This window comes from Periplaneta americana, chromosome 6, assembly GCF_040183065.1.
Source record: "Periplaneta americana isolate PAMFEO1 chromosome 6, P.americana_PAMFEO1_priV1, whole genome shotgun sequence".
Classification (NCBI taxonomy): Eukaryota; Metazoa; Arthropoda; class Insecta; order Blattodea; family Blattidae; genus Periplaneta; species Periplaneta americana.
In genome coordinates, this window is record NC_091122.1 from 4276241 (window position 1) to 4291013 (window position 14773).

A 14773-nucleotide genomic window follows, 5' to 3' on the forward strand; every position below is an offset into this window, starting at 1 on the left:
ACTGCAGACAGTATGGACACTTTGCGTCGGTACCTTTGATGTAGCCGGACTGATTTCAATGACCTTCAAGCCAGCTAGAGCGTCAGATTCTGCTTTCTCCCTAGAGTTGGCGCTGACACCACACCAGCAAGCAGTCGACACAGCGGAAATACAACACATACAATTAATACATCTAGGTACATTATGTACTCAAATAAAATAAATTGGATCCATAAAATAATAAATCCGTCATTAACTGTAATGTCTAGACTCTAGAGTTCCTTTATAATGAGAGTTGAGACGTTGACCCCAACAACAATTAAAATATGTAATGATTTGATAGCGCTGAAAATGGAAAAACAAAACTCTTACGAGAAGTAAAACCATATATACCTATATTATACTACTAGCCGTACCCGTGCGCTCCGCTGCACCCGTTAGAAATAAATATAAAGTAATTACATAATTAAAATAGGACATTTGATCCAGGAAATATTCGTGTTTGATAGAAGGATAAATCGTTTAATATGTTACTTAATTTAAATTATATTTAAATAATTAAAATGGAATCATTTTGGTCCAGAGACACTCATTTGGTGCAATGACAATTCCTTTAACATGTTTCTTAATTTTTATTACATGCATCCATACTTAAATGAAGATTGACATCATTTAGATTTAATGTGTATATTTTATTTTACTTGTTATATGTTTCCATTGAATTATGGTAATAACTTAATTTTAACTCTTGTTTTCTACATATTCAGTAAATGGCGCTTGGCCCACTATGGTTCTGAACCCTTCAAATAACTTAAATAACTTAAATTATATTATATTATACAAAAAGTGTGTTGATAACGGATGTACTCCGATAAGTAAGTTTTCAATTTGTTATGGGGGCTCTTGAATCTCAGGAGGAATAAATTTTATTTTACAACAGAGCAACATAATCTGCTTGGCTCATTACCCAAATTTTTTGCATTGCATTTATTGCATATGTATTTTATGTATTTTAACTCGATTCAATTGAGCATAGTTAAAATTTGGATCATAAAATAATGGAATGCTAAGCTAACATATTATTACTGCATACTAAATCAATACACTCTCGTTGGTCGTTAATTCTCTGAGATAAACATTATTTGAAGAAATACAGGAAACGAATATACAGAATAGCCTATAAAGTTTTCTGTGTATAAGAAGCTATTTTAATCTTACCTGTCCTCAATTCACTCAGAAGTTGCTGTAATAACATTATAGCATTATGTCCATACAGAGAAACTACACTTTCCAATGGTGAAATAATAATTAATTATACAAATCGGTTAATTTAGTTTCCGATATTGCTTCATACAAACACAATCATTTTCTGTAGGCTATGATTCATAGCTTCCGATTGTTGTTGACCAAGGCCCCTTATAGACGAAGTCATTTGTTTATTTCATTACACGGCCTTAGATGGCAGTTATTTTAATTTTAAAATTCATTTAACTCATTAAATATCAGTCCTATCAAAATTTTTCAAAGAATAAAACTTATCGGAAATGATTTTTTAAAGAAATTTTTGTTATGTAACATTTTTCATAAAAATCAGTAATAAGCGAGATATTTCGATTTATTTAATTCAGGCCCCCTTATAACCCCCCTTTTAAATAATGTATTTTGAATGCCATATAGCCTATAATCTAAGTTACAACGAACTTAATTTATATTCCAATTTTCATCGAAATCCGTCCAGCCATTATCGCGTGAAAAGGTAACAAACATACAGACAGACAGACATACAAACAAAAATAAAAAAAAAGCGATTTTCGGTTTCAGGGTGGTTAATTATATATGTTAGGACCAATTATTTTTGGAAAATCGAAAATTACCAGAAAAATTTGGGCTACAGATTTATTATTAGTAGATATACAAATATTAAACGAATTCGATACTTAATTTTATAATATATTATATTATTTTATAATACAATTTATTATATCTGAAATATAAAATATTTTTATTACAACTAGTTTGTCACTGAGAAATAAGGAAAAGCTGTTAACTTGAATTTATTTGAAGCAAAGCGTTAAGGTAATCGTTCACTACATCGTATCGCACGCATCGGACGAATCGCACGGATCGGAAAAAGACTATCTTTGCTGTAATTGTTATGTAACCGCGTTCACTACATCGTATCGCACGCATCGGACGAATCGCACGGATCGGAAAAAGACTATCTTTGCTGTAATTGTTATGTAACCGCGTTCACTACATCGTATCGGACGCATCGCCTCTCGCCAAATCCGTCCACGTTTCTCGAATGGGCAACTTTTCCGATGCGTGCGATCATGGCCTTCTTTAATAAATCAATTTTAATTGGTCAACTGTTACTATTATGTTGTGCCATGTTCAGTGTGGCGCCAAAATGGCAGACGGAAAACTTATTTCGCGTGTAGAAAATTGCGAAGAATTATGTAATTTGAGGCGTTCCCATTACAGTAATCAAGTCGTTTCTTGCAAATATATTATGTAACCAATATTTCTTTAGTTTCTTCCTCTTCAATTCAGACGCATGAAGCAATTACAAATTGTTATTCGCTAACAGACGTAATTAATAGACCTAACCTCAACTCCTCTGCTTTCAGCAATGTCAATATCGTACGACGTCATGTCTTAAACAGCTGATAGGGGAATCCGATGAGGTGGGGCCGTTACAGTGAACGCACTGCACTTAAAATATCCGTTGCGTGCGATTAGTACGAGGAGTGCGATACGATGTAGTGAACGCTTACCTTTACTGGATTACGCAATAAGGTAGGCGATGTTTGAATCCCGTGTCTCAACTCTATTCTCAATTATTATCTTAGCGTATGGTCGATTACACTAACCTCTAGCGCTTGGAAGTAGAACTAAACGCTGGCGCACAGAGAAACAAAACACAGGAAAATTCGTTCCAACGAGCACAGAATGCATAGAGTAGACATGAACAGCTTGGAGGTGAAGCCGCTTTTATAGACCGTCGCCATTATGATGCTACCAAAACATTGGGCTCCCGGTTAGCACATGGGCAGTTGATTGTGATGTTGTATCGTTGTTTTAATTAATAAATGAAGTAATTTCAATATGCCTACATGTTAGAGATGGGTAAAAAATAACACAACAGTTATTTTGGAACTGTTCCGGTCTCGGAACTGTTGCAAAAATGAACAGTAGGTCGGAACCTCCTGTTCCGAAATAACAGTGTTCCGACTCCGAGCTGCTCACTTGCCCAGCTGTTGCGGGCTCGCAGTACCGCGTTGCACAGAGTATGTTCCGACTCTCTCGGAACTGTTGCAAAAATGAACAGTAGGTCGGGACCTCCTGTTCCGAAATAACAGTGTTCCGACTCCGAGCTGCTCACTTGCCCAGCTGTTGCGGGCTCGCAGTACCGCGTTGCACAAGGTATGTTCCGACTCCGAGATAACAGTCGGAACGTCGGAGCTTGTTCCGATGAACCGACAGCTGCAGTTACACTGTTCTCGTTGTTCTTTATGTTATACTTGGAACTTCGTTGGATGAAGTTGGTATTTGAAACTCTCACGTGGTTGGAGGGGGGCGCATGGAAATTGAAATCCTTGCGGTGGCGCGAACTTTAATATCAACATTTGTAAGACTGGCCAATCATCTGTAATGTTATAGTAAGTATTTAATAATCTGTAATATTCATTCCCGCTTTATGGTTTATTTCACCATTAGTTGACTAATTCTGTTTTATAAACATTCTACAAAGTCATAAAGTACGCATACTATTATTAATTCATTGATCAGCTGATTCTATACAAAGATTAAAGTCGTAAATGGTAATGAGTGGTTTAGTTACAATGTCTGTATGTCGTTTGTTGAGGTTAAGTCTGACAAGCACAAGTTTTTGTGCTATCTTCTCTGTTATCAAAGAACGACAAAAATGTTGTAGCATTATTTGTTGGAAACTACCCATATAAGTACTGATTTGGAGAGTGAGGTTTAATGCGAAGTTTAAATTACACTTTGGTAAAGATGCGATTCCAACATTTTACTAACCCACTGCGGGGTTTCCAGGTTTCAGTACTGCCAATATATATCTTTTTTATTTATGAAATTGTAATATTTATTATTATTATTATTATTATTATTATTATTATTATTATTATTATTATAACTGCATTAAGAAAAGTAAAAATAAAAATTAATGATTTGTTTTTTTTATTATGTAATAGAGAGAAGAGAAATTACATACCATATGTTTTAAATGTTATGTTATTTTTTTTAGTTGGCTACCATGTCTTTATAACTTTATGTACGAAAACAAAGTGTTGTATTCTGTCCTTGTAGTCAACAGCTGTTTAATTACTAACATTAAGCTTTTGAGTTCTGTCCGCATGCACAGCAATTTTCCAAAACCGATTCGAATGTGCATTGCAGTGCCATCTATAGATAAGAATGTGTACTATGTCATGCCTATGAGTGCTCCAGTGTGAGCAGCATGGTAAAGAGGGAGGGTACTGTACCGTTCGTTTGAACGACTCAACGACTCCGACTCATCACCACTGGTGACTGTTATTTCGGAACTGTTATTTGGAACATAGTATTTTTTCGGAACCGGAACAGTCGGAACTGTTCCGGGAAAAGAACAACTTCGCCCATCACTACTACATGTACTGTGTGTGGCTGCACAAACAAAATTCCTGGAATAACTTTTCACAGGTAAATATGCATGTGTGAAATGTACTTATTACCGGTAGATAATGAATGATTTAGCTTAGGTTAGTCGGTTAGATTCGTATTGTTCACGTATTTGTTTGATTAAGAGAAAGGATTAGTGTATTGATATTATTGTAATTAGTTTTTATAATCACTAAATCAGACACGCTTTGTAGACTTAGCATTTACGAGCAAAGCTAACCTAACAACCCAAGTTGGAAGTTTGTGTCGCGTGCTATAGAAAATGGGTGTACCGAGGTTTCTCTTAAACCGAATGCACGTATTCGTTTGATGAAAAAGAAATAGTGTATTAATATTATTGTAATTAATTTTTATAATCACGAAATCAGACTTATGCTTTGCAGACTTAGTAGCTTCATTAACTCGGCCGTGAACTAACTTTACCCAATTGGTAATAAAACTTCACTTTTGTTCGCCGTTATAATCTAATTATATGCCATAAACGAAGAGCCTATCAAATGTTATATGGTTAAGAGCATTCCATTTTTTCTTTAAACAAAATCAGGACATCTATACGAAATACTGGCAAAAGGAAGAGAATGATAATTTGCGTTAAGAAGAAAGTTGCATTATTAAATCGAAGCAAATGGATCAACCTATAAAAGTAATTATTGTAGGGTAGCATTTTTATGGGACTAGTAGCAAAATAAGGTCAAACTGTTGTCTTCCTTTTTTATCATTATTGTTTGTTTAACCTTCCAGAGTACCTATTAAATACCATACTGCAATTTGAAGAGCTGCCAATTTAAATAACCTGTATATATGTGATTTATCGATGACAGTTTTGTAATTTTTGCTAAAAATACGTGCCTAGCGATTCTGTATTATGAAACAAACAAGGAAGTGTGAGTCCTCCAGGAAATTAGGGACATATGGAATTCTTATTATCATAAGATCTTCTATAACGTAATAGCTATTTTGCAATGTTTTGGTAGCAACAAGCTGGCGTCAGGTCCATCAAACCGGCTTCACTCCGTCGAATGGTATTAAGATGCTAGTGTCTACTCTATGTATTCTGTTGATTCGCTCAGTGTCCATTCTTTATAATCCCCATTCGCTGGTGCCCTCTTCAGGCTTTGATCTCTCCCCTGTAGGGGTAACCATGGATACAGAACGCGGACATAACGGAGCCCAGGCCGCGCGTCGTCACGACCCGAAGCACCGTGTTCGCGTACTGCTGGAGGTACTCCGTCTCCTGGGTGCTGCCCACCAGCTGCAGCACGCCAGCCATCATGTCGGCGTTGTTGTCGAACGGCCGCCCCAGCAGACCCCGGAACAACTGCTGCAGGGTGGGATCCGACAGGCCGTCGATGACTCGATTAACGGCGAAACTGTACTCGAAGTTGCCTTCGATGGCGTCGTAGTCCAGGGCGCCGAACAGGGCGGCCCAGTCGATGCAGAGCTGGACGGGGGCGGAGGGCGCGGGGCCCAGGGAGTAGTCGTGGGCGGCGTAGTACTGCAGGACGCCGTACAGCGGGGTGTCGGGCAGGACGTGACCGCCCCGGATGCCGTCCACGATGATGGCGTTGAGCACCGCGGCAAGGCTGGGGTAGGCAGTGACGTCGACTCCGCTGCGCTGTATGGTGGCCGCCGCCCCGCCGTCGGTGAAGAAGTCCACCAGCGCCCTGTAGTAGGGCGCCTCGCTGTGCGTCGGGGCGCCGTACACGGAGTTGATGGCGGCGGCCAGCACGTTGTTCGACAAGGGGGGCGAGGACGTGAGTGCGTCGATCACGGAGATGCCTGTGTCGAAAACAGGACTGTCCTCGTTCTTCACCGCGTTCAGGACTTTCTCCTCCACATTCTTCGTAATCTGCCTAGCCTGGCGCTTGTTCCTCTGCAGCTGAGAAATACACCATTACTGTACTCTAAAGATACGGTCACACGTCGCTACTTTTGCAGCGCAACTTTTGTACTGCAGCTGCAGAAGTTGCGTGTCGTGTTCACACGTAAGCCAAAAGTAGCACGCTGCACGCTACTTTTCGTGCTGCGCAACCCGAGTGCAGCAAAAGTTGCAACTGGAGGTTGCGAGTCTGCTCACACACAAGGCGCTACTTTTGCAGCCGCAGTCATGCTGCAGGTTTCCATCTCCGTGTTGACTTCTCAATATACAGGGACATCATTTTATTTTTACTTCAATTTTTATTGTACCTGAGTTTTTGAATGTACTTCACTCCCACCCCTTCTACTAGTAAACTTCCAACCGTTCACGACACAGAGCTGAGGGCGCGTAAGCAGTACTGAGTGAGTACAGTACGTTCCAGAAATATGTTCGCGTTTTCCAGTGACGAAAGAGCTTTCAATATTGAATCATATTTTCGCACAGGTACTGTCGTCCGTTTGCCTACGTCGCATCCCGGTTTCCCCCACCTGCTTCTGTTCGCTCCTCTGTAAAGTCTAGTAGCTGGGCTATCTTAGCTCTTTTCTGAAAACATTAATTTCTGTTAGGAATTGGACGTCTACGTAATATTATACAACTGTTTAAAATAACTTAAATAAAAGGGCCTCGTTAAGTAATTAACTATCACGTGATCCCCCCCCTTTCTACGACCCTGCGACAAAACCACTTGGACGGACAGTAGATAGCATTTCTGAGTAATTTTATCTTTTCGGATGGGGCAGAAGTGAAGATTGAATTTACAGTACGTAAGGTATTCTTTTATAGAGTAGGTACAGAATTATTTCAACATGAGTTACTAGTACGAAGGACGAAACTGGTAATTGGAATTAGGTACAATAGTCTATAGTGTGATAATATGCACAAAAGAACTGAAGCCTGTATCGAAATGAATGGCCACCATTTTCAAAAATGTGTTTAAATATCCATATTATGATAATTTTCAATTTTACTTCATTCTCTATATTGTACGCTAATGTGCTGTAGACAGTATAATATACACTGCATAATGAATACGTCCACATGGATAGCTCAATTCGTGAGTAAAAACACTAAGTGTTAATACAATACTGTATTTTGATTAAACAAAAACCTAATACAAATTATCAAACTCAAAATTGCGATATTTCCTAGTATACATAAATGGATGAACTACTTTTCTTCCCTCCTATACCTACTCCAGTCGTGGAAGGGGTAGCAAACGGTGTTTCCTGTTTCAATCGTTAATAGAAAGGTATAGCCAGATTAATATTAAAAATGTTAGTAAAAATAAAATGATGTCCCTGTACATTTTTTGGTTATGTTCGCATTATTAAGAAACTCATGCGAAAGCTTCCTTATCTATTATTAGCTTTTCTGTCGTATCTAGTATTCAGAAATTGACATTATTTTTACTACAGGGTGTTTAAAAAATACGGGGCATAATTTCAGGTATGTATTTCCCACATGTAGACAATCAAAATAGTTCATTACAACATGTGTCCGGAAATGCTTCATTTCCGAGTTATGGCCTTCACAACATTGAAATTCACCGGAACGTTTTTCTTTCCGCAGGTCGTTGTCATTATAGAAGATGTTCAAAATGTCCACCTCCTGCTTGAATACAGACCTCACATCGATGTCTCATTGACCTGCGAACACGATCCCAAACTCCAGGAGTATTGCGTATGTCCTCAGAACATACCACAATTCGATTCCGAAGGGATTCAATCCTCAACACATTCACTTCTTGCATGATGGCGCTCCTGCACACTCCAGTCGTACGGCTCGCGGGTACTTGGATCGAAGGTTTCCTGATCGCTGGATAGGTAGAGGTGGCCCAATTGCTTGGCCTCCACGCTCACCTGATCTGAACCCTCTCGATTTCTACTTGTGGGGCCATTTAAAATCATTGGTTTATTCGTCTCCGGTGCCTGATTTGGAATCCCTTCGGAATCGAATTGTGGCATGTTCTGAGGACATACGCAATACTCCTGGAGTTTGGGATCGTGTTCGCAGGTCAATAAGACATCGATGTGAGGTCTGTATTCAAGCAGGAAGTGGACATTTTGAACATCTTCTGTAATGACAACGACCTGCGGAAAGAAAAACGTTCCGGTGAATTTCAATGTTGTGAAGGCCATAACTCGGAAATGAAGCATTTCCGGACACATGTTGTAATGAACTATTTTGATTGTCTACATGTGGGAAATACATACCTGAAATTATGCCCTGTATTTTTTAAACACCCTGTATAAAGTTTTTAAAAACGCCTATATACTTAAATGATAACCAACAGTATATTCACGTAATCAATGTTGGCAACCCTCCTGTTTGAAACTACGCTACAGAAAATTTAAAAAATGAATTATATCGTCAGCAATTATGCTCAGACTGTGTTGTGTATTTAATAACTGTTAGAAATAATTTCTTTTCATCACATTTAACATTAAAATATATCCAAACAATAAAAGTATCATTGACACATTTGGGTGGTAACACTGGTTGCAACCGCAGCAAAAGTTTCAACAAAACCGATATCAAAAATGCTGCGGCTGCAACCCTGAGAGCCCTGTTCACACGTCGCTACTTTTAAGTTGCGCGCAGCATGGAAAAGTAGCGGGCAGCAGGTTCGGCAGCGCTACTTTTCGGGTTGCACCGTTGTTCACAGTCGCAGTACAAGAGTTGCGCAGTTTTTTGTACTGCAGCGCTGCAAAAGTAGCGACGTGTGACCGTACCTTTAGGCCCACTCGTATAGAAGTCACTACTAGGTGGGTCAGAAGTCGAAAGGCATAACCAAAAATAGTTGTGTGGAAATGGAATTGTAATTTGGCACCATGTGTCCTTTTAACTTTTGGAACACTCGTGGAAAAATGGTATGGGCTGGATGTCTCCTACGTGGGTACTTGCCCCGATACAATCTGTGAGCTTGTCTACTGTTCCCATTGGCTCATCCGTATTCGAAAATCAGATCTGCTTATTCCGCTCTCGTGTACTCCTCCATTTCACTAGGACTGATCGACTGGACACTGCAACTTGTACACATACACTGCTGTCTATGTGCATATCAGGACCGACCATGTCCGTTACACATTACCCTATCTGCATTGCTTTAGTGTAGTTTCCTGTCCCCACCCCTCAGACAGCGCACTGAATGGAATACTGTAAGTAGACAACGTAAACAACGTCAGATGAATACAGTATGTGTAAGATGTAGATAAAATACACATAAATAAGGTGTACAGAGGAATAAAATTATTTAATTTCCACAGAACTATTTTGGCTTGTAACTTTCGATCGGTCATTTTCGGACCAGGGTTCCTTATCTCAAATTGATACATGTGCCCTTCGTCATCATCTCTGAAAGTTTGTAACACCACCTCGGAAACACCCTGTATAAGGTTATTCAAAAGTAAGTTCCCATTTTTGAAACAGTTGTATCTTCTGTACATATCAGCAGTTTGGTTTCATTTAGGTACCATTACTGTTTAGTAGGTTTGGTTTTTTTTATCGATGCGTGTTCCGTTGCTATAGCAACTGTGTCACGCTTGTATAAACAAGAATAAAATTGTTGTTCAGAATACAGACGCCAGTAGGAGAGTAATTTTAGTAATTTTTACAATGCTTTTTACCTTTACATGATATCAAGATTACCTGCTGTCTGGTGTGGTTTTACATCACAGTTCATAATACGACCGTATTTTTATAAAGAAACTGAAAATGGACAAACAAAAACAGTGATACGGTGATAACCGGGCAGCGATATTTTCAAATTTTGCAAGACTTTGCAATACCAGCTTACAGAATCATGAAATCAAAAACATTCTTTTCGTGTAAGGCGGCGCACCACCTCACATACACAATAATGTAAAAACATTATTGGTGATCGTGTAACTAGTAGGCATTTTCCTAACAGTTGGCCTTCTAGGTCACCAGACATAAATCCAGCTGACTACTGATTATGGCGTTTATCTAAAAGAAAAGGTATTTCTTAGTAGCCCTACCGCATATGAGGAACTGAAACAGTCAATATCGGATGTCATTGAAAACATCCCTAGGAATGTGCTTACTAATGCCGTTTATAGCATAGAAGAAAGACTATTTCTTATTGAACAACACGGTGGTGGTCATATTTAATTTTTTCATGTTTTAATAAAGTCCCATTTCTTTATGAACAGATTGGTGTTTTTATTTTTGTGGAATATAAAAATTTGACAAAGTTATTACCATTTCAAAATGGGAACATACCTTATACATTTGAGATTGTTTTCTTCTTTCGTTTAAGGCTGGTTCACAATAAACCGGGAATGAGAACCAGAGTGAAAACGAGAAGCAGAGAACGTGAATATGAAAATTTTTTATTCACAATAAACCGAGAACATAGACGACTATGCATATGGATATGCATGTCAATAACGATATGTAAAATCGATATTACGCATTCTGATGTTATTTGTGTATAATTGACCAATGGCGTTCTCTCATGAGTACAAGGAAGCCAACATAAACACAGGATAACCAACTTCAAAATTTCAACGGTACTATAAATATGCCCATGCATCTTTATTATCAGAACCTGTTTTAAGTCTACCATAACGTAAAATAATTAGAGAAGAAACATTTGTAATAGAACAAAAATGAACACAACAGTAGTTATTGAATTGAACCGTGAATATGTAGTGTGTAATACAACCAATACAGTAATAAAATATGATTCACTTACGATCGGTGTTCAAAGATGCAGCTATTGAAAGCCACGTATTCTCCTTCATTTTCTCATCTTTATACGAGGCGCGCCGCTTATCGTAAACGAGAGGATTTTCCTCAACACTCAATATTAGAATCTCATCAAATAAAACTTGCTCCATGATGCAGAGCACAGAACAAAATAATGCATAGGTTATGTCACGGTCTTCTTGCTACAAAATATACGACGACAAAATAGCTTTTAGATGGCAATAGAATGAATCTAGTGGGCTGTGATCGGAAAAGTGAACGCCAAAGTTGAAACTTGGCCAACTCTCCGTTCCCTATCCCGGGCTCCGGCAAGCTTTTCGTTAATTGTGAATGCTCACATTTAAATCTACACATTTTGACAATTTTACCGTTTTCGTTTTCGTTCCGATTCTCGTTTCCGGTTTATTGTGAACCAGCCTTTATTTCACGGCATATATCCCTACGTTAAGGGCCGATGCACACAAAGACTTATCTGTACAGACTTACCACCGGGAGGTATGTATGAATTGGATAGATGCCCATTATATGCACACTGTTAACTTCCATAGGCCTACTAATAGTTCACAAAGAAGTCGTTGAAGTAAATGCGATCACTAGAGAAATATTATTCCTCTATGGTTCTTCCCTAGGAGGAAGCTCTTTGAATGCGAAGTATGAAATGTAGGGCTTATACCACAGTCTAGTATATACAGTCACGAAGCTCGATACGTAGTAAATATTAATCCATAGATAGTTGCTAACCACTAGGATCGCTAATAATAATAATAATAATAATAATAATAATAATAATAATAATAATAATAATAATAATACTACTTATTTACTGACTTTTAAGGAACCCGGAGGTTCATTGCCGCCCTCACATAAGCCCGCCATTGATCCCTATCCTGAGCAAGATTAATCCAGTCTCTACCATCATATCCCACCTATCTCAAATCCATTTTAATATTATCTTCCCATCTACGTCTCGGCCTCCCAACTAACACTCTATATGCATTTCTGGATTCACCCATACGTGCTACATGCCCTGCCCATCTCAAACGTCTGGATTTAATGTTCGTAATTATGTCAGGTGAAGAATACAATGCGTGCAGTTCTGTGTTGTGTAACTTTCTCCATTCTCCTGTAACTTCATCCCTCTTAGCCCCAAATATTTTCCTAAGCACCTTATTCTCAAACACCCTTAACCTATGTTCCTCAGAGTGAGAGTCCAAGTTTCACAACCATACAGAACAACCGGTAATATAACTGTTTTATAAATTCTAACTTTCAGATTTTTTGACAGCAGACTGGATGATAAAAGCTTCTCAACCGAATAATAACAGGCATTTCCCATATTTATTCTGCGTTTAATTTCCTCCCGAGTGTCATTTATATTTGTTACTGTTGCTCCCAGGTATTTGAATTTTTTCACCTCTTCAAAAGATAAATTTCCAATTGCTATATTTCCATTTCGTACAATATTCTGGTCACGAGACATAATAATAATAATAATAATAATAATAATAATAATAATAATAATTTTATTTTTTATTCATTTTATTTATTTATTTATTTATTTAGAATATTAACATGCAAAACAACAGCACAAGGCCAATTACAGTTTAGCACGATACAAAACAGAACAAAACAACAAATGATGATGAGAATGAATGATAGAAAATGGCAATGAGATGAAATACAAACAATATAATAGTCTACATCAATCATAGATCAAATAAAATTATAAAATTAGTACAATAAGAAAATTGAAATAATGGAATAGTCTACATAATCAATAGACCAAATGCAAGAAATAAAATGGACAAATAATTATTAAAATTAGATCAGTGAGTTAAAACTCAAAGATATACTACACATTAAATGGATCCAAGTTGAATCCATGCAAATTAGCATATTTAATACATCTGCAGACCGGAGAGAGAGATTTAGGATTACTGTTATAAAACAATGTATGAAATCTTAAACCAATAGCTGGAATACGAAGACTGATATTGCTTATGAAAGATTCGCAATCAACATCACCCTTAATGACTTTACAAAAAAATAAATAATCAAGATCCTGACGTCTGGTGAACAAACTACCGCAATTGAAATATTTGCATTTAATCTCATAGTTATAATCGGAATTTGGTAAAAATCTATAAGTACACAAGGAAATAAATTTTCTTTGAATATTCTCCAATAATAATAATAATAATAATAATAATAATAATAATAATAATAATAATAATAATAATAATATCGCATCATTACAGACAACGCGAAATAGTACCGGCACAGTCTATTGTTCCCAGCACCCTCACACCTCAAGCTTCGTGACTGTATATACTAGACTGTGCTTATACTGTACCTTCTCTTCGCCCAAGCAGGATCTCAGGACGGCCAAGCAGACGACCAGCTGTACGAGGTGCCTCAGATCCATGTTATAGTCTTGTGACGCTGCTGGGGCGAGAACCACTCTTATATTCATGCTAAGTTCTGATTTATCTGCTGTAGAAAACATCCTTGAGAAGTTATAGTCTACGCCACGGTGTGAAAACCGTTGCTAATACCGGGCTGTTAACGTACGTTGTGTTATCAGAGCAACAGCGATGTGAAACTTCTCTGTCTCGTTCATTGCGGTTCAATTCTGAAGCTTTTGATCGGGTGTGGAAGTTTTGTTAACGAGAAATAGCTATAATAGCATAAAACTGTGTATGTAACATTAAGATATGTAAAAGAAACTATTATAAACTAGCCGTACCCGTGCGCTCCGCTGCACCCGTTAGAAATAAATATAAAGTAATTACATAATTAAAATAGGACGTTTGATCCAGGGAACATTCGTGTTTGATAGAAGGATAAATCGTTTAATATGTTACTTAATTTAAATTGTGTTTAAATAATTAAAATGCGATCATTTTGGTCCAGAGACCACTCATTTGGTGCAATGACAATTCCTTTAACATGTTTCTTAATTGTTATTACCAATTATTTTTGGAAAAGCGAAAATTAACAGAAAAATTTTGGCTACAGATTTATTATTATGTTTATATTATATTATATTACGATAAAGTGTGTTGATAACGGATGTACTCGAATCAGAAAGTTTTTAATTTGTTGTGGGAGCTCTTGAATCTCAGGAGGAACAACTTTTACAACAGCGCAACATAATCTGCTTGGCTCATTACCCAATTTTTTGCATTGCATTTACTGCATATGTATTTTATGTATTTTAACATGATTCAATTGAGCATAGTTAAAATTTGAATTATAAAATAATGGATTGCTAAGCTAACGTACTATTACTGCATACTAAATCAATACACTCTCGTTGTTCGTTAATTGTCTGAGATAAAAATGAATATATTCATAAACATTATTATAAGAAATACAGGAAATGAATATACAGAATAACCTATCAAGTTTTCTGTGGATAAGAAGCTATTTTAATCTTACCTGTCCTCAATTCACTCA

General features: G+C 37.4%; 1 protein-coding gene across 1 annotated transcript; it reads right to left on the reverse strand.

Annotated features, from left to right (window-relative positions):
• Positions 1-5418: 5418 nt before the first annotated feature.
• On the reverse strand, positions 5419-13864 carry LOC138700910 (uncharacterized). Its single transcript, XM_069827329.1, has 2 exons — positions 13668-13864; positions 5419-6544 (listed from the first exon to the last, which is right to left on the reverse strand). Exons 1-2 carry the CDS (start codon positions 13818-13820, stop codon positions 5774-5776), a joined length of 924 nt encoding a protein of 307 aa, XP_069683430.1. The 5' UTR covers positions 13821-13864; the 3' UTR covers positions 5419-5773.
• Positions 13865-14773: the final 909 nt, after the last annotated feature.

What these genes read in the sequence shown, in the direction of transcription:
- LOC138700910 (XM_069827329.1), bottom strand. Translation starts at nt 13,820, where the DNA reads ATGTTTTCTACAGCAGATAAATCAGAACTTAGCATGAATATAAGAGTG. An exon ending in CCTGCTTGGGCGAAGAGAAG is followed by an intron (nt 6,545 to 13,667) that starts GTACAGTATAAG and finishes TGTATTTCTCAG; the next exon opens with CTGCAGAGGAACAAGCGCCA.